Source organism: Bufo gargarizans, chromosome 9, assembly GCF_014858855.1.
Source record: "Bufo gargarizans isolate SCDJY-AF-19 chromosome 9, ASM1485885v1, whole genome shotgun sequence".
NCBI classification, from domain to species: domain Eukaryota; kingdom Metazoa; phylum Chordata; class Amphibia; order Anura; family Bufonidae; genus Bufo; species Bufo gargarizans.
Window position 1 is genome coordinate 159,928,337 of NC_058088.1, and position 21,029 is coordinate 159,949,365.

A 21,029-nucleotide genomic window follows, 5' to 3' on the forward strand; every position below is an offset into this window, starting at 1 on the left:
CCAGGAGGTAACAGACTGGTGATTCCCCTGCAGCAAAGTCCAGATACCTGTATAAGGGTTACATAGTTAATACGGTTGAAAAAAAGACACAAGTCCATCAAGTTCAATGAAGGCATGGGTGGGGACACAAATCCCAGGAAGGGTGAATACCAGGGGACTACCCAAACTCAAATCTGTTTACTTAACACAGTGGTTCCTTACCACTGCCGTGATAGGTAGTTTTTCTTTTTCACAGGTTCAGTTTCTGATCTCCTTGTATTCCTGAAGACAAAACGTATAGAACTCTCTGCCTGAGGAGGTGGTGATGGTGAGTACAATAAAGGAATTCAAGAGGGGCCTGGATGTATTTCTGGAGCGTAATAATATTACAGGCTATAGCTACTAGAGAGGGGTCGTTGATCCAGGGAGTTATTCCGATTGCCTGATTGTAGTCGGGAAGGAATTTTTTATTCCCCTAAAGTGGGGAAAATTGGCTTCTACTTCAGTTTTTTTTTTTTGCCTTCCTCTGGATCAACTCACAGGATGACAGGCCGAACTAGATGGACAAATGTCTTTTTTCGGCCTTATGTACTATGTTACTATGTAACCCCTTATATAGGAGATTATTACAATGAATAGAAAGACAAAACCCGTATTTTATATATGGTAGCTATAAATATATAAGTCACAATACTGAATGCAGTGTATTGTCCTCCACAGCAACAAGCCGCAAAGGTTTTGTGAGAACCAATAAAGTCTTGGGTGACAATAGCCTTAAAGTTGTCTTAGAAACACCAAACAAAACCAGGGAATCATTTATATTCCTCAAGAATTCTCCTAATCTGGATCCTTAGGTTTTAATTTCTTAGACAAGCATCCCAAGGGCAATCAAGGGTGGGGACTGTATATAGATATGCTTCCCTGTGGCGCAGCATAGTGCAGGGCGGCACGGGCTGTAAATACATCCTGCTCCCTGTATATTGCCGTCTCTTTTTATGTACATATCTGCATTTTTAGTTATCTTCTCCTGTGCTCACAAGGGTGTGTACAGCACTCCTAGTATGTGATATAGGCTGATGTTTATTATCTCTTTTTATCATCGCTACCTATAGAAATGTTGTTATAGACTTTATATTCTATATATTTATAGACAGTATATATCATTATTATTACGGTGCAGGGTGGTTGTTACTTACAGTTGCCAAATAAAGACTACACTGAGAAACATGTTGCAGGTAGCTGTAAATGACCTCAATAAACCCTTCCCCGTTTGGGTGTGATGCCCCCCCCCCCCCCCCCCAGCCCCGTCTGTATATAAAGAGCTCAGGACACAACAGCCGTGCTCAGAGCTCTCCAAGGATCTGTCTGGAGAAAGGTACAGTAGACTTTCCTGGTTATGTTGTCTACAATACCCGATGCCTGCCCTGCTGCGTTATCACTGATATCTACGTAGATTATACAGAATTGGTTACTTTTCTAAACCCCTTGTATTAAGTTGATTGTCTCTCATTTCTATCTATGACATGGATTAGAGTCCAGATTCAGAGGTTCCTAGAACATTAAGAAGCTTTACTTCATTTGTTTGATTGTATTACATTTATATTATTACATGACCTTTTTGTCGTTTTTTTCCAATTGCATCGAAATGGTATCGCCGTGTCCTTCCGATAAAAGGCAGCTTTTTCCATTTCAGTAGAAGCTTCTTATAACCGTTCCGTATTTTACTTTATTATTTCACGTTGTTTGTATAGCACCAACATGTGCCGTAGAGACTGTCATCACTCACATCAGTCTCCGTCCAGAAGTCCTCAAGCACACGAATGTGTCTGTTCTGTTTATTTTTGCAGATCGTATACGGAACCATTCATTTCAATGGGTCCGGGGAAAAAACTAAGTTACTCCATGTGCATTCCGTTTCCGTATGTCCGCATGACTGTTCCACAAAAAGATAAAACATGTCCTACAATTCAGTGTTTCCCAACCAGTGTGCCTCCAGCTGTTACAAAACTACAACTCCCTGCATGCCCGCACAGCCCAATGCTGTCCGGGCATGCTGGGAGTTGTAGTTTTGCAACAGCTGGAAGCACACTGGTTGGGAAACACTGCTATAATTGTCCGCATCACAGACAAGGATAGCTCTGTTCTATTTGGGGCCAGCTGTTCCATTCGGCAAAATACGGAATGCACATGGACAGCATCCGTATTTTTGGCGGACTGCAAAATACATATGGTCGGGTGCATGAAGCCTAAAGATGTAGCTTAGTATATTTTTGTAGAAAGAAATCCACACAAACATGGGGAGAACATATAAACTCTATGCAGATATTGTCCTTGATGGGATTCGGACCCGGGATCCAGAGCTGCAAGACAAAAGGGCTAACTGGCGAGGCGCCACAAGTGCCATCATTTAAAGGGATTTTATAGTTTTAATAAATCTTGCGAAACTAATAAAATACTAGGTTTGTGATTTAGTATCTGTTAAAATTCAGCCCGATGGCAGTAAGAAACAGTAGAAGGAAACTCCTTTAGGGGACCTTCACACAACAGCGGAATTTTGACAGGGACAGCCATGCTGAAATTCCACCGAAAAGCCACCGCCAGCCGAGTCCTTCCTGCCTCCCGTACATCTCAAGGGGAGGCAGCGCTGAGTATTGCGGAGCAGCAGCTTATAGCTGCAGCCACACCAAGAAGGGACATGTCCGTTATTGGCTATAAGCTGCCGCTCCACAATCCTCACTGCTGCCTCCCATTGAGATTTATTGGACGCAGGCAATAAATCTCAAATTGTGATTTTTGTCACCACTGTGAGGCATAGGGTTAAATAATGAGAAGCACAAATTAGGTATCAAATATAGAACACAATGTAAAATAGTTCATATATTTAAAAATTACCTCTTAGCAGGATCAACCCCATTAAGCCAGGTAACTGTCTGTTAGGGTTGACCCTACTGATTAAAACAATACCTGGATGTAGAAAATAGTCGCATCATTCCATATGCCAGTCAGTGCTTCACTGTTCTGAAGTGCGGAAAGGGGCCGTGGCAAACCTAGGAAAGCAGAAGAGCTCGGGTGCACTGGGGGGCTAGGGTCCATCCCTTGTTGCACTGAAGCCCTATTTTGCATATGGAATTAAGGTCAGTTTTCCCTGGAAAGAAGCAGTTGATTTCCACCATTCAGGGATCATCTTAATCGGCAGGATCAACACTGTCTGACAGTGTGCCTGATTTAATAGGGTTGCTCCTGCTGACATGTCCTTCTTAATGTGGATCACAATAAGTAGCATAAAGAGATAAGATGATGCTGGTTTATCCCAATAGGCATAACTACCAGGGTAACACACATAACAGTTACTATAGGGGCCCAACAACTGAGGGGGCCATCTCCACTCAAAAGGTGCAGTTAGTGGGGAGATGTAGAGTGGCATAGAAAATGTTAGGTCTCCCTATTCTAAATTTGGTGGCTCAGTGGTTAATACTGGTAACTTGCAGCGCTAGTTCAAACCTGATCAAGGACAACATCTGCATGGAGTTTGTATGTGCCACCCATGTTTGTCTGGGTTTCTCTGGGTACTCCGGGTTCCTCCAACTAAGGGCTTGTTCACACGACCGAATGGCTTTTTCAGAGCTTTACGGGTCGTTTTTAACGCATCAGTTTTTCCGTTTTTTGTTTCAGTAGTGTTTCCGGTTCCATTCCATTTTTCAGTTTCTTTATTTTGTTCAGTTTTTCCGTATGCCATATACAGTATACAGTAATTAGATAGAAAAAATTGGGCTGGACATACAATTTTCAATAGATGGTTCCGCAAAAATGGAACAGATACGGAAGACATACGGAGTACATTCCGTATGTGTTCCGTTTTTTTTTTTGCGGACCCATTGACTTAAATGGAGCCACGGAACGTGATTTGCGGGCAATAATAGGACATGTTCTATCTTTGAACGGAACGGAAAAACAGAAATACGGAAACGGAATGCATACAGAGTACATTCCATTTTTTGGCCTAATGCCTAGTTCACACAAACGTATGGCTTTTTCAGTGTTTTGCGGTCCGTTTTTCACGGATCCGTTTTTCCGGTTTTTTTCCGTTGTGTTTCCGTTTCTGTTCCGTTTTTCCGTTCTGTTTTTCCGTATGCCATGTACAGTATACAGTAATTACATAGAAAAAACTGGGCTGGGCATAACATTTACAATAGATGGCCCAGAAAGAACGGAACGTTTTTTGTTGCGGACCCATTGACTTGAATGGAGCCACGGAACATGATTTGCGGGCAATAATAGGACATGTTCTATCTTTCAACGGAATGGAATAATGGAAAACGGAAATACGGAAACGGATTGCATACGGAGTACATTCCGTTTTTTTTGCGGAACCATTGAAATAAATGGTTCCGTATACGGAACACAAAACAACGGCCCGTACACCTGTGTGCACGGTGACATCACTGTGTGCATTTCACCTGCATTGCTTTTTGTATAATTCCATTAGATTATCTCTGTACTGTGAGATCACTCTGTTCATTATCCCTGTACTACCAATAGGGGCCTTGGAAGCAGTGCTTGATGATTAAAAAAAATTACTGGTGAACTGTTGGTTGACATGACTGTGTGCATTAGGCTACTTTCACACTAGCGTTTTTGCTGGATCCGGCAAGGCTCAGCAAAAAACGCTTCCGTTACTGATAATACAACCATCTGCGTCCGTTATGAACAGATCCGGTTGTATTATCTTTAACATTGCCAACACAGCAACATTGCTAACATTGAGAAAACGGATCCATCCCCATTGACTTGCGTTGTGGGTCGTGACGGATCCATCTTTCTCAACATCCCATGACGGAAAGCAAACCGGTATTAAAACGCAACGAAATGGAACGGAATGCATTTTGGAGTACTCAGTTCTTTTCAGTTACGTTTTGTCCCCATTGACAATGAACAAAACGGAAGTGTTTTTTTTCTAGTATTGAGATCCTATGACGGATCTCAATACCGGAAAATAGAAACGCTTGTGTGAAAGTAGCCTTCTCCTACTATAATTACATCACTGTGTGCATTATCACACTATTATTAAATCATTCATCTGTACTGTGACATCACTGTGTGCATAAACCCTTTTCTGTAGCATCACTGTGTTCATTGCCTCAGTACTGTGACATCACTGTGTTCATTGCCTCAGTACTGTGACATCACTATGTTCATTGCCTCAGTACTGTGACATTACTGTGTTCATTGCCTCAGTACTGTGACATCACTGTGTTCATTGCCTCAGTACTGTGACATCACTATGTTCATTGCCTCAGTACTGTGACATCACTATGTTCATTGCCTCAGTACTGTGACATCACTGTGTTCATTGTCTCAGTACTGTGACATCACTGTGTTCATTGCCTCAGTACTGTGACATCACTGTGTTCATTGCTTCAGTACTGTGACATCACTGTGTTCATTGCCTCAGTACTGTGACATCACTATGTTCATTGCCTCAGTACTGTGACATCACTGTGTTCATTGCCTCAGTACTGTGACATCACTGTGTTCATTGCTTCAGTACTGTGACATCACTATGTTCATTGCCTCAGTACTGTGACATCACTGTGTTCATTGCCTCAGTACTGTGACATCACTGTGTTCATTGCCTCAGTACTGTGCCATCACTGTGTTCATTGCCTCAGTACTGTGCCATCACTGTGTTCATTGTCTCAGTACTGTGACATCACTGTGTTCATTGCCTCAGTACTGTGACATCACTGTGTTCATTGTCTCAGTACTGTGCCATCACTGTGTTCATTGCTTCAGTACTGTGCCATCACTGTGTTCATTGTCTCAGTACTGTGACATCACTGTGTTCATTGCTTCAGTACTGTGACATCACTGTGTTCATTGCCTCAGTACTGTGACATCACTGTGTTCATTGCCTCAGTACTGTGACATCACTGTTCATTGCCTGAGTACTGTGACATCACTGTGTTCATTGCCTCAGTACTGTGACATCACTGTGTTCATTGCCTCAGTACTGTGACATCACTGTGTTCATTGCCTCAGTACTGTGACATCACTGTGTTCATTGTCTCAGTACTGTGACATCACTGTGTTCATTGCCTCAGTACTGTGACATCACTGTGTTCATTGCCTCAGTACTGTGACATCACTGTGTTCATTGTCTCAGTACTGTGACATCACTGTGTTCATTGTCTCAGTACTGTGACATCACTGTGTTCATTGCCTCAGTACTGTGACATCACTGTGTTCATTGCCTCAGTACTGTGACATCACTGTGTTCATTGCCTCAGTACTGTGACATCACTGTGTTCATTGCCTCAGTACTGTGACATCACTATGTTCATTGTCTCAGTACTGTGACATCACTGTGTTCATTGTCTCAGTACTGTGACATCACTATGTTCATTGTCTCAGTACTGTGCCATCACTGTGTTCATTGTCTCAGTACTGTGACATCACTGTGTTCATTGTCTCAGTACTGTGACATCACTGTGTTCATTGCCTCAGTACTGTGACATCACTGTGTTCATTGCCTCAGTACTGTGACATCACTATGTTCATTGTCTCAGTACTGTGACATCACTATGTTCATTGCCTCAGTACTGTGACATCACTGTGTTCATTGCCTCAGTACTGTGACATCACTATGTTCATTGTCTCAGTACTGTGCCATCTCTGTTAATTGTCTCAGTACTGTGACATCACTGTGTTCATTGCCTCAGTACTGTGACATCACTGTGTTCATTGTCTCAGTACTGTGACATCACTGTGTTCATTGCCTCAGTACTGTGACATCACAGTGTTCATTGCCTCAGTACTGTGACATCACAGTGTTCATTGCCTCAGTACTGTGACATCACTGTGTTCATTGCCTCAGTACTGTGACATCACTATGTTCATTGTGTCAGTACTGTGACATCACTGTGTTCATTGCCTCAGTACTGTGACATCACTATGTTCATTGTGTCAGTACTGTGACATCACTGTGTTCATTGCCTCAGTACTGTGACATCACTATGTTCATTGTGTCAGTACTGTGACATCACTGTGTTCATTGCCTCAGTACTGTGACATCACTATGTTCATTGTCTCAGTACTGTGACATCACTGTGTTCATTGCCTCAGTACTGTGACATCACTGTGTTCATTGCCTCAGTACTGTGACATCACTGTGTTCATTGTCTCAGTACTGTGACATCACTGTGTTCATTGCCTCAGTACTGTGACATCATTGTGTTCATTGCCTCAGTACTGTGACATCACTGTGTTCATTGCCTCAGTACCGTGACATCACTGTGTTCATTGCCTCAGTACTGTGACATCACTGTGTATATTATCTATGTTTTGTGACATCACTTTGTTCATTATCCCTGTACTGTGACATCATTGTGTACACGAGTCTCCTGTATTGTGACATCCCTGTTATTATCTCTGCACTATGACATCACTGTGCTCATTTCCTCAGTACTGTGACATCATTGTCTTCATATCTCTGTAGTGAGATATCACTGTGCTTTTTCTCTCTTTACTTTGACATCACTGCATCATCCCACTGTTATTACATCATTATCCATGTAATGTGTTATCCATATGCATTAGGGAAACCAATCATCCTGGACCAGACCATTCAAGTTTTACTGTGGGGCCCGATTGTTATTTTTCACGTCCTTGGTTTATCCATAGACAGCTTTCAGTCGATAATCAGTGCAACGACCACCTTGAATTGAAATGCTTTCTCACATACACTATATTTGCCTGACTTAAGATCTAATCTTTTATTATAACCCATATCCTGCAGGCTTATTACTGTCACACTGCCCATTTCAGCCATGTCACAAGTGACCACCTGCGGTGACATTTATTGAAATACTTCATGGGCTCTCTATATCCCTAGTTACATAATGAGAAACATCGAGACTGTTCATATTGACTATAACACTCTAATACATAAGGCTGGTACTGTAGCCAAGGGCCCAGGGTAATTAATTCAAAAAGGGGCCCATACTTGTCTGTCAGCTGTCACCTATACCTTCAGACATATGACATTTGGTAGAGCATGGCACAATTTGAAGGCCTATGGCCGTACAGTCCAGGGCTCATGCACCATTATAGCAGTCCTACGCAGCGTCTGACTGGGGTATTCATATTCATACTGGGGGCCACTGTAGAGGTACATGCATATACTACCTGCCCACACTACCCAGTTTTTTATATGAACATAGGAACTGTATAGCATCTCAGCCAGCCTATCTATAGGTCAGTCTACTGTGCCATCTGCCACTTGAGAAGTGAGTGGGAGACTAGGGGCCCGCTATACTCAGGGGCCCACCAGGGGATTCACATGTTCCTCTTTGGGCCAGTCCAAGCCTGGTTCTACGTACAAATCAGAGCCGTAGAGTTAGACTGCTCCCAGTTAATAGTTTTAATATTCCAAGGGGTTGTCCAGCGCTATAAATTTTTTTTCTATATGGCTCACAGTGGGTTAAATATAAAATAAATCCATACTCAATCTCACTAAAACCCTCCACCACCATTCACATGGTTACTGGTCCCCACTGCTCTGCATTTCCTGATCCCGTTTCAGCATGCAGGAAAAGTCCTGCTCAGCCAATCACTGGCTAAGGTGGGGCACCGCCAAGGCCAGTGATTGGCATATCCTGCATGCTGTTCCCGCCCCAGGAAGTGGAGAGCAGCCAGGACCGCTAAGCAAATGGCATCGGAGGGGGGTCAGTTAGGTGAGTACGGCTTCTTTTTTTGTTTTTAACCCCCTATGAGCCAATTATGACAATAATATTTTGTCCCTCTTCTTTCAGAAGCACCACCCCTCTAAAAGACCATTCTGCATAGCCATGAGGTTTCTCTGTAGGTAGAATAGAGTATGTTCATCTTTCCATCGGAGGGTCCTTCCTTGTCTTTCTCTCTATTGTATTGGCTGTAGTGAGGTAATACACGGAAAGCAATATACAGTAGCATGGGAGATACGTAAATGTTTGCAGGTGAAGTCACAGTTGAAATATACAGTTACGCTTGACGCTACAAACAGGTGGGTGCCCTTGGGGTACAAACAGATTACTATAGAAATATGCAGTGTAGGGTGTAGGGTATTACAATGGCCATTGTCTGTATGTCAAGAGTAAGCCAAGCCAAGCCATGCATGGGAAAGCTCATACCTGTAGTTTACCAGAGGGCGCCTCACATTTCCCACCTGATAATATATACTGTACGTTTTTGTTTTAATATTACACAATGTCTGTTCAGGAGGACGGACGTATAAAATGGGACCTTACAATGTCCCAAAAGGATTTCTTGACACGTCACTGACATTTTAAAGACATTTTCTCACTTTAGCAAATGGCATTTATCATGTAGAGAAAGTTAATACAAGCCACTTACTAATTTGAAAAAAGAGTATCCAGCTCAATTCAGGTGAAATTAAGAATGACCTTTATTCCAGCGTTAAAATCCGTAATGCAAGTATAAATCTACATGTTTCAGACCTCATGACAAGCCACTTACTAATGTATTCTTATTATCCATATTGCCTCCTTTGCTGGCTGAATTCATTTTTCCATCCCATTATACACTGCTTGTTTCCATGTTTACGACCACCGTGCAATCCATCAGTGGTGGTCGTGCCTGCACACTATAGGAAAAAAGCACCAGCCCATGTGCGTTCCAAAGCTCCTGGACACCAAAGAGGTTGGCGCTTTTTCCTGTAATGTGCATGCATGACCACCGCTGGTGGACTGCAGGGTGGTCATAACCATGGAAACAAGCCATATGTAATGTGATGGAAAAATGAATCCAGCCAGCAAAGGAGGCAATATGGATAACAACAATACATTAGTAAGTGGCTTGTGTTAACTTTCTCTACATGATAAATGCTATTTGCTGAAGTGTGACAACCCTTTACGGGGACCTTACATTGTCTGTGATGTCTCCAGTAATTACTTTGCATATCATTTGTTATTTTAGAATGTACTAAAGGGTGGCATTAGTTATAGAGCCCAGTTACTACAATGGGATACAACCGTAATCCGGCCACGCCCTAACATAAATTCCAGGATTCGGACAGACAAAAAACGCTGCATGCAACAGTTTTTGTCCAGACGAATCCTGGCATTTATGGCAGGGAGCAGCCAGATCCCCGCCAGTTCCCATTATAGTACATGGGTTCTGGTGGTGAACAGCGGAATCCAGCTACGCTGGATCTGGAGAAATCTGGCAGGCTGATCCTCTGCTGCAGGCATGCTCAACCTGCGGCCCTCCAGCTGTTGTAAAACTACAACTCCCAGTAAGCCTGCAGCTATCCGCTTACGGCATTGTGGGAGTTGTAGTTTTACAACAGCTGGAGTGCCGCAGGTTGAGCATGCCTGCTGCTGGAACAGCCTGCCAGTGTGAAAGTAACTGAATAGTGGGTTTACACATCCTGATTGCAAAGTTGCCAACCAGAATCTTTCTTTTTTCTGGACAGTTTATCCCAAAATTACCGCCAACATTTTATATGAACAAATTGGAAAACCATAATGGATGATAAAGATTATAGGAGTAATTCATCAAACTGGTCTAAAATAGAACTGGTTCCACCTTTCATTACTCACAGCTCCTTTGGAAAATGAAAGGAGGAATCTGATTGGTTGCTATGGGTAACTAAGCCAGTTCTACCTCAGTGTACGGATAAGAACTCATTCCCAGCATTTACTGTGAGCTGTAAAATTATGGTAATTACGTCCAAAATAATCTAGTCAAGTAGCACCAGCCTCAGGCCGAATGCACACGGCCGTTGTTCACGGCCGTGAGCGGTCCGTGGAACCGCGGCCTTGATTCCTGCTGAGTGCAGGAGCGCATGGCGTCATTGGTTGCTATGACGCCGTGCGCTCCCTGCTGCCGCCACAGTACAGTAATTTATACACTGGTATGATCTATACCAGTGTATTACTGTACTGCGGCGGCAGCAGGGAGCGCACGGCGTCATAGCAACCAATGACGCCATGCGCTCCTGCACTCAGCAGGAATCAAGGCCGCGGTTCCATGGACCGCTCACGGCTGTGAACAACGGCCGTGTGCATTCGGCCTCAAAAAAAATCACGTACACAGGAAAAAAGTCACCTATTTTTACAGACTATCCAGAAATTTCTGGAGGGTTGGCAACCGTGCCCGATTGTCGGGACGAACATTCCTGTGAACATTCGTTCCCTACAATCCACCCATCTAAATGTGCCGCCGATCACCCGATGAATGAACGGACCGCTCGTTCATCTGGTGAAACTGGCGTTCGTGCAGACAAGTAAATGATCATTTCTAAGCAGCGGATCGGACCGTCTAAACGGCGATCTGCTGCCCAGAAAGAATGCACCTGTATGAGCAATCCCTCGTCCTCATACTGTGAAGGTGATGGCTGCATGTGAATGAATCTCTTCACCTCCACTGAACGAACAGTCGGAGGTGCAACAACCTCTAAACGGTGCTGTCTACAGATGGGTCTCTCTGGTTTGGCTGGTATAATCTATATTGCACACATTTCCCATGGAGCATTGCTTGAAAAATAAGTTTCCATTCATCGCTGGGTTTCTTCAATGGGCAACAGTACCCCACCCCGAGATATACATGTATATACACTCACCTAAAGAATTATTAGGAACACCATACTAATACGGTGTTGGTCCCCCTTTTGCCTTCAGAACTGCCTTACTTCTACGTGGCATTGATTCAACAAGGTGCTGATAGCATTCTTTAGAAATGTTGGCCCATATTGATAGGATAGCATCTTGCAGTTGATGGAGATTTGAGGGATGCACATCCAGGGCACGAAGCTCCCGTTCCACCACATCCCAAAGATTCTCTATTGGGTTTAGATCTGGTGACTGTGGGGGCCATTTTAGTGCAGTGAACTCATTGTCATGTTCAAGAAACCAATTTGAAATGATTCGAGCTTTGTGACATGGTGCATTATCCTGCTGGAAGTAGCCATCAGAGGATGGGTACATGGTGGTCATGAAGGGACGGACATGGTCAGAAACAATGCTCAGGTAGCCCATGGCATTTAAACGATGGCCAATTGGCACTAAAGGGCCTAAAGTGTGCCCAGAAAACATCCCCCACACCATTACACCACCACCAGCAGCCTGCACAGCGGTAACAAGGCATGATGGATACATGTTCTCATTCTGTTTACGCCAAATTCGGACTCTACCATTTGAATGTCTCAACAGAAATCAAGACTCATCAGACCAGGCAACATTTTTCCAGTCTTCAACAGTCCAATTTTGGTGAGCTCGTGCAAATTGTAGCCTCCTTTTCCTATTTGTAGTGGAGATGAGTGGTACCCGGTGGGGTCTTCTGCTGTTGTAGCCCACCTTTCTTTCCCATTCTGACATTCAGTTTGGAGTTCAGGAGATTGTCTTGACCAGGACCACAACCCTACATGCATTGAAGCAACTGCCATGTGATTGGTTGACTAGATAATCGCATTAATGAGAAATAGAACAGGTGTTCCTAATAATTCTTTAGGTGAGTGTATGTACAATATATAGTCACCTTCATATACTGCATATGTTCTGATGTGGCACCATTCACTGTTGGGGTACATCAGGTCCATAGCTATAGGGGTGGTCCACGGGCGTAGCTACAGGTTCATGGGCCCTGATGCAATAGTTCAGCTTGGAACAAAGGATTTGCATGTTTTTTTTTGCAATATTTTCAGTGAATTTTTGTGTAAAAAAATACTGCTTCCAGATTTTAGCTGTAAGTCTATGAGAACATATGAACTGTGAACTGTAGTACAAGCATGCATTTCTAGTGCTGTTTTTCTTTATTTGTGTTGTGTTTTTTTGGGGGGTCCATGTCGTCTTTTAAAAAATTGCAGCATAGAGACTATGGCATTTTGGGTAATTGTCCTGGCATTTTTGTGCTCCTGCTTGAAAAGATACGTGTGTCAATAAATGTAGTGTGTTTTTATTGTGTTTTACATTGCTTTCTTTTACAATGGCTTTTTTAGTGATATCAAATGTTCTGAGGGGTACATTGCTCCCTCTTCAAAAAAAATAAATTCATGGCTTGCAAAAAAAAAAATAGCCACAAAAAAATACTTGAACTAAAACACTCTATTTGAATATAAAGAGCACCACAAAATGCAACACAAACTTCTCAAACACTGCCAAAAATGCAGACGAACGTATTTTCTTTCCGTGTCTGTTTTTTTGCGGACCGTATGCGGAACTATTAATTTTAATGGGTCCGCAAAAAAAGGAAGGTACTCCGTGTGCATTCCGTTTCCGTATGTCCGATTTACTTTTTGCAAAAAAATAGAACATGTCCTATTATTATCCGCATTATTGACAAGGATAGGACTGTTCTATTAGAGGCCAGCTGTTCCATTCCGCAAAATACGGAATGCACACAGACGTTCATGCGGACCGCAAAATAAATACAGTCGTGTGCATAAGGCCTTATTCAGATGGTTTTGGGCTAAAATAAAACTCCAAACAAAAATAATGTGTGAAGGCGACCTTGATTTTTATACAGACATTTTGCGGAATGGAACAGCCGGCCCCTAATAGAACAGTCCTGTCCTTGTCCATTATGCAGACAATAATAGGACATGTTGTATTTTTTTGTGGAATGTAAATACGGAACATATGGAAATGGAATGCACATGGAGTAATGTCCGTTTTTTGTGTGGACCCATTGAAATGAATGGTTCCGCATGCAGTCCACAAAAAAAACGGACAGTGCACTGAAAGAAAATACATTTGTGTGCATGATCCCTTAGGGGGCACATTTATTAAGACCAGTGTTTTAGATGCTGGTCTTAATAAAGGCCCATAGCTTGTGGTGAATCTGTCGAAGTTATGAATGCAGTGCGCCTTCCCCCAGGGCCCCTATCGCGTCCCAGGTGTAGTAGGAATGTCAAGTGGTGTAGTGCGGCCTAAATTTCTCTTTATGTCACGGTGCTTCTACCTGGATACTGCCGGACCCCAGGCTTTGGCTCCGAAGCACAAAATAAAGGGGGAATAACTGAGGAATAAAGGAAAAATAACTTGAGTCCAGCCCTTGTGATTAAGTTCAATGGCAGCTTTACTTGAGTAAACGTTCATCAAAAACAATCTTCAAGCTTTCTCTTGGTCCCAGCAGGCTTTAGCATAAACTGGCAGGCAAACTCAGCTCTCCTTTCTCTCTTTCTCTGCTGTACTGACAGGCTTGCTTAAAGGGGTATTCCCATCACATACAATGGGGGCATATCACTAAGATGTGCCCCCATTGTCTGATAGAGGTGGGTCGCACCTCTGGGACCAGCACCTACAAGGGAAAAGATCGGGGAGAGCTGTGGCTGGAGGACCCCAGGTTTCCCAAGGTCCATCCACAACCAAGCGCTGCTCCCCGCTGTTCCCATACAAGTGAACGGTAGCACACCGCACACACGTGGCCCCTGCTCCCATTTATCTCTATGGGGCAGACGGAAATAGCTTGGATGATTGGAGGGCGTCTGCGCATGCGCAGTGTGCCCTACATTCATTTCCCTAGTCCATTCTAGTTGTAGGTGCGGGTCCCACCTCTGGGACCCGCACCTATCAGACAATGGGGCCATATTCTAGCGATATGCACCCATTGTTTGTGATGGCAAAACCCCTTTAAATATTTTACTTTCTTCCTTTATGCTGCACTAAACTCTGCTTAAGGGCTCGTTCACACGACCGTGCCGTTTTTTGCGGTCGGCAAATTGCGGATCCACAAAAAACAGATGCTACCTGTGTGCCTTCCGCAATTTGCGGAACGGAACAGGAGGCCCATTATAGAAATGCCTATTCTTGTCCGCAAAACGGACAAGAATAGGACATGCCTCATCATTTTTGTGGGGCCACGGAACAGAGCAACGGATGCGGACAGCACACAGAGTGCTGTCCACATCTTTTGCGGACCCATTGAAATGAATGGTTCCGTATACGGACCGTATGCGGGACGCATAAAATTTGCCCGTTTACGCAAAATACGTTCGTGTGAATGATCCCTAAGTCTGGTTTCTGTACCTTAGGTCTGTTCTGGTATCCTTGGTAAAACTTATCTTCAGCCAAAAAACAATTTCCTCTGACTGCTACTTCATTCAGGTCTTCTCGGCTCCAACATGGAGTCTCAACCAGAACAATCTAGAACTGCCACCCCTCCTTATGGTAGCAAGCAGGACTCGTCCACTTCTGCCCAAAGGGGGGAGAATGGAATGGTGAGTTCCATTCTATCTAAAAATAGCTCTGCCATAAATGCTGCCACCTGCTGGTAAACCAGGCACATTACATGTAATAAACAGCTGCATAATAAGATTAGGAAGATTAGATTGTAGAGGACCTCGACAGAAATACACAGATGACATTTGTGTTAGACCATTAAAGATAGTAGCAGGGTGTAGGAGTGCGGGGTGTTACATGAAGAGGCGCCTGCCTCTTCATAAATTCGGCACATCCAGCGACAGTCTAAATGTAAGACAGCTTCCTTGCTGTCTTACATTTAGACCATTTTCCACACCTAAAACCTGCCGCCCATCTCCTTCCCTTCCCACACCACATCTACTTTTTTAGACCTGGAGTGAGTGGGGAAAAGTCACAGATTGCAGGGCAAAGGTACTTTGCGCCAGAAAAGTTCCTATTAAAAACATATTTCTGTTTAATAAATGACCCCCTTCCTTCGTAATGGTGCATTCACACTGCATTTTCCTCCGAAGACTCCTCCAATGTAGGCCACTGTACAAAGATAAGGTGACATACAGGATCCCATAGCAAAAAAAAAAAGGGAGTTTTTTTTTTTTCCATCCAGATTGTATCCGGATTACATGCGTTTTTCACGCCCGGGATGGTTCGTGAACGCTATCAAATGTTCGCGAACCGCAAGTTCGCGGCGGGCCCCATTCACTTTAATGGCAGGCGAACCTGAAAAACCTTCAGCTCATATTTGCAGCCACAAAATACTTAGAAGTGCACAATTAGTAACATAACATGGACAGTGACATACTAGAGGGGGATCAATGACAAAAATTCCAACTATGTATCTTAATCAGGGGACATTTTTATGCGTCTTAGAGAGAAATTCTCTGAAATGTGCCCTGTTGGAGCCTAGAAATTTTTTATTTAAGGCCACAGAAGTACGGGCCTTAAAAATGTGGCATTCACCTCACATTAAAAAAATTGTGATTATGTGGCTCGAGGTACATTATGCGGTCACTGAATAAGAATTTTACTGTAGCCCACTTTTTTTTCACTTTTTTGGAGGGCAACTGGTATATCACACCAGTAGAAATTATTTGTTCCAATGGCGTTTGTCACTATCTGTAACTGCGGTAACGCAGCAAAACAGCAAACAAATGCTGCACTACCTAAATGCACTATACAGAAAGTATATTATCGGTATATAACACCCCTGCTTCAATCAGTTTTTTTAGGGGGCAACTGGTATATCACACCAGTAGAAATTATTTGTTCCAATAGCGTTTGGCACTCTGTGTAGCTGCGTTAACGCAGCAGAACCGCACACAACTGCTGCACAATACAAATGCACTATAATATACTTTACACCCCTCAATATGTCACACCTATCGGTAGCACACCTATACCAGTCCTTTTGTGGCCATATTAGCTAGCGATTTGTGTCCCTAAAAGTCTGTCCCTGCTCCACACAGCAACCTCTCCCTACACTGGCAAAATACTGAATGTAAAATGGCGGCCAGATCAGGTGATATATAAGGTAGGGGGTATGTCCATGTGCTGAAACGTCTCAATTGGCTGTCCTGTACCACCTGATGGATGTGTCATGGGTCGAAGTTCTTCACAATGTAAAAGAATATGGCATTGGTGGATATCGCCATATGTTCGCCCGTTCGGCGAACCGCGAACGAGCAAATCTCGATGCGAAACGACCGCCGGGCGAACCGCAAGGCCATCTTAAATGATCAGTGATAAATCAACGCTCATGTGGACAGACCCATTGAAATGAATTGGTCAGGATTCAGTCCAGATGCTATGTGTTCGCTACACACATTGCATCCGGATGGAAAACTCGTTTATGATAAAGACGCCTAATATCTCTTTCTTTTTGCCTGCTTACCACATGTTTGAGATGGTGAATTTACACAAGGGAAATGGTTGGACAGATTACCGGGAATTAACAGGGGCCGATTGCCAATAGACCCTACAGGGAAACTCCCCAGTGGGCCGATGCCTAGGAGGGCCACCCAAGCCCTCCTAATGGCTGCCAGCCAGGTATATAAGGATCTAGTTCTCTTCTAAGCACCTGGCCAGCAGCCAGAATTCAACTGTATCTACATAGACAGTAGGGGTTTTCCAGGAATATGATATTGATGACCTATCCTCAAGATAGGTCATCAATATCAGATTGGCAGGGCTCTGATTGCTGGCATCCCCGCCAATCAGCTGTTTGAAGAGGCCAGTGTGCCCACTGGAGCTCCAGTGAGTGCTGTGGTCTCTTCACAGGTTACCAAACATTGTATGGCGGCTGTGCTTGGTATGGCAGCTCAGGCCCATTGACTTGAGTGGGACTGAACTGCACCTAGGTCACATGACCAATGTACAAAGATGTCACTGGCCTAGAAGGCCCTAAATGCTCTCAGTGCTATGGCCTCTTCCAACAGCAGATCAGTGGGTGTCCTGGGAGTTGGGCCCCTGCCAATCTCATATTGATGACCTATCCTGAAGAACATAGAATATCCCATAATATTGGGACTGGAACAATCACCAGTTCTCTACAACACATCGGTAACTCTAAAACTCAGCCAAAACACTACTTTGGAATAGTTATTGATGTTACTGATGTGTTGCACCTACTGAAAAAAATCATACTCACCTCCTCCGCACCACTCTGTTCTTGGCTCTGTCCAGCGATCTTCCAGTTCCCAGCTTGTAAACTTCTGGGCCGACAGTGTCACATGCACTAATGCAAGCCAATGAATAGCTTCAGTGTTGACTTGTCACCAAGTGGCACATCACTGCTGGGTTATGTACCGCTTGGGGACATGTCACCGCTGAGGTCAGTCATTGGTGGTGCACATGACTGTCATGACAATGTGATAGAAATGTCTATAAAGTGCTGCGGAATATGTCAGCGCTATATAAGTGAGTAAAATATAATAATGTAAATATATATATGCGTCCAAAGGTTTACAGGATCCCGGGAGCTGGAACAGAGTGGCAGGGAGGATTTTTTCAATAGATACAACAGTTACAAAAAAGTCCCAAAAGTTGGAAAGCCACTTTAGGATCAATGGAGCTTCTCAAGAACGTGTCTTGTCTGAGATTAGCAACTGAAAACTCTCTAAACAGCAGTGAAAAGGTTTGGACGGTTTATTAAAAAATGATGCATCTGTTGCAAGAATGTCAGATGTAAGCACTGGAATTCCCCAGTCGTTTTCTTGTAGACTTACTTTCCAGTAATCTCACTTTGTATGTCTTCTATCCTCTGTTGGTATGTTTCACTTTCATTTAATTATTCACAGTCCATACAAGCTCTTATGGCTACCCTGTGTTCTCTGCGTGGAAGTCCCTCTAAGCTTAGGACCTCCTCAGCCAGCGTCTCTTATGATGGAAGACCTTGGAAGACCTCTCCACTGAGCAATGGACCTAATGACAAAGAGGTGATGCAGGATCTGAACAATCGCCTTGCCAATTACTTGGAGAACGTTTGTGCCCTGGAAAAGTCAAATCAACAATTAGAGATCCAAATTCGAGACAAATTAAAAGAGGGTGCCGCAGAAAGGAAAGACTACAGTGATTACTTCACCCTGATTAATACCCTAAGTAAGCAGGTAAGACATGAAGAAGACTCACTCTGGTGTACATATTATTATTTCTTGGTATTTAGAAAAAGTGTTCCAGACAGAGGCATAGCTTAAAGCGTACCTGCCGTTTCAGGTAACTTTTTATAATAAGCTGCCATGTGCTTGTGTATGAGTGATAACACTGTATCAGAACGTTAGATATGACCCACATTCAGCATTTTTGAACCATTTTCCTCTGTGCAGGCTCCACCTCTAGTTGCGAACCAACAGAAAAAATGGCGTGGTGTTAAACAGGCAGGAAGTGCTCAAACCCATAGTTGTGCATGTGTATACAGGGGAGAAAATCCTGCTATTGGCGATACCCAGCAAAAATACATACAGTGGAGGATGCCCGCAGCGGACCACAAGTACCACAATAGACATCCTACACAAGATAGCAATTATGTGGATGTGATGACCGATATAACAATATAATAACATTTGCAAAGACAGGTGCACTCTGCGGTCTCACTAAACCCTCATACTGATGTTAAAATTGAGAGATTAGCCAACATATCCTACTGTGGAGGACATTTCTGAGCCCGAGCCCAGCGCCAAGGTTTCTCAATTAGCTCGGGACCTATCACTCACCTACCACTGCCGTATGGGCAAAACCAGGAGCCAGTGGGCGACTTACAGGAGCGTAAGGTCTGACTCATAGCCAACTCATCAGTTACCTCCAGCATGTAGCCATGCTTGCAATGGGAGGAGGGAGAAGTCTGCGACTCAAGACTGGCTGATATGGCCCAGGCCTCGCAGGTGCACCTAAATGTAGCCTGTGGATGGAAAACACATTTGAATTGAGTTTATACACCTCCAAGCATCTCTATATACAAACCAACAGTTTTCCCCAAATTAGTTGATAGAGACTAGCTACTATGATGTCTCCCATTCACTGCACCTAGTGTAGATCCTGGTCAGCTAACTGTCTATAGCGCACCATTAGAAGCAGCAACTACATTGAGAATATTATACAGTAGTACAGAGTATCATAGCGGTGAATCCTGCACTGGGCTGAAATAGAGCAGCAGCTCAGTGTGCCTGTCTGCCTCTGTCTCCTTCCAGCAGCTCCCTCTTTCTTCTCCTGCTACCCTTTTCATAGACTATTATGAGCATCATTCAACCTGATCCTTCAGTGAGCTGATAACCCATCTTGTTTCTCCAGAGGTATTTTATCTGTAAACGGAGGCTGAATGATCTGTTCAGACGAGGATGGGCAGAGAAGGCTCATAAGTAGAGACAGAGGCATTTTTCTCCAATAAGATATGTTACAATGTTTCTTATCATCCAGTGTTATAAAAAGATTTGATGAAAGCACAGTACCAATTTAAAACAAAAGGCAATCTTTTAACATTTTTATCTTTAGGTTCACAATGTTGTGCTAATTTGTTGCTCCATTTTGACAATTTTGATTCAGAGTTCCAAATTACCTGCATTGAAAAATAATGGCTTACAGTCACCACTAGGGAAACCTAGGAGAGTACAGCATAATATTTGTATTATTGAGATCAATGTATAAACAGCTAGCTCTTAGGCTCCCTCTAGTGGTGGCTGCATGAAGCCAAGATGTTACTTTTATATAGTGAACCTAACCTGCTGCCCTATCTAGGACAGGATATGACAGAGGGAGAGAAGGTGAGCTCTGTGATATATAGGTTTATGTGATTTGCAGCAGGATTCCTAAGTAAATTCCCTAGGAGTACTTTTAGGATTTACTCTGCTTTTTAACTCAGAGATCCACAGCTCGGCTTCTACCCCTCAATTATATCCTGATAGGGCAACAGAATTCACCTGACAGGTTTGCTTCACATTTATGTCTATGCTTTGGAACTTTGTATGATAAAAACTCTAAGCCACAATACATATTATCAAATTAATCAGCACAGAATTTATGACATATTTGAATGTTAAAAAATGGGATTGAAGGGTGCTGGCAGCCTCAACCATCACGTTGCATTTATCGTATTGGTTTTATCTATTATGTCAGGGTAGCATATAGGCCAGCTTTAGCGCCAGGGCTTTGGTAGGACTGCAGCCTCAACCATCACGTTGCATTTATCGTATTGGTTTTCTCTATTATGTCAGGGTAGCATATAGGCCAGCTTTAGCGCCAGGGCTTTGGTAGGACTGCAGCCTCTGAACCTTGTATCGCCACATAGACACATAAAATCTCTCTTAAAACTAACATTGCCACAGAACAATGATCAGGGTCTGGAAGCAAATATTTGACATAAACTTT

General features: G+C 43.4%; 1 protein-coding gene across 1 annotated transcript in view; it reads left to right on the plus strand.

Moving 5' to 3' along the window:
- Positions 1 to 288: 288 nt before the first annotated feature.
- The window catches only part of LOC122919319 (keratin, type I cytoskeletal 18-like), a 45,265-nt gene continuing 24,524 nt past the window's right edge, over positions 289 to 21,029 (plus strand). Inside the window, exons 1-2 of the mRNA XM_044268274.1 lie at positions 289 to 307; positions 18,470 to 18,778. Coding sequence (XP_044124209.1) covers positions 305 to 307; positions 18,470 to 18,778 — 312 coding nt within the window. The 5' untranslated portion in view covers positions 289 to 304. The remainder of the gene's footprint in view (positions 308 to 18,469; positions 18,779 to 21,029) is intronic.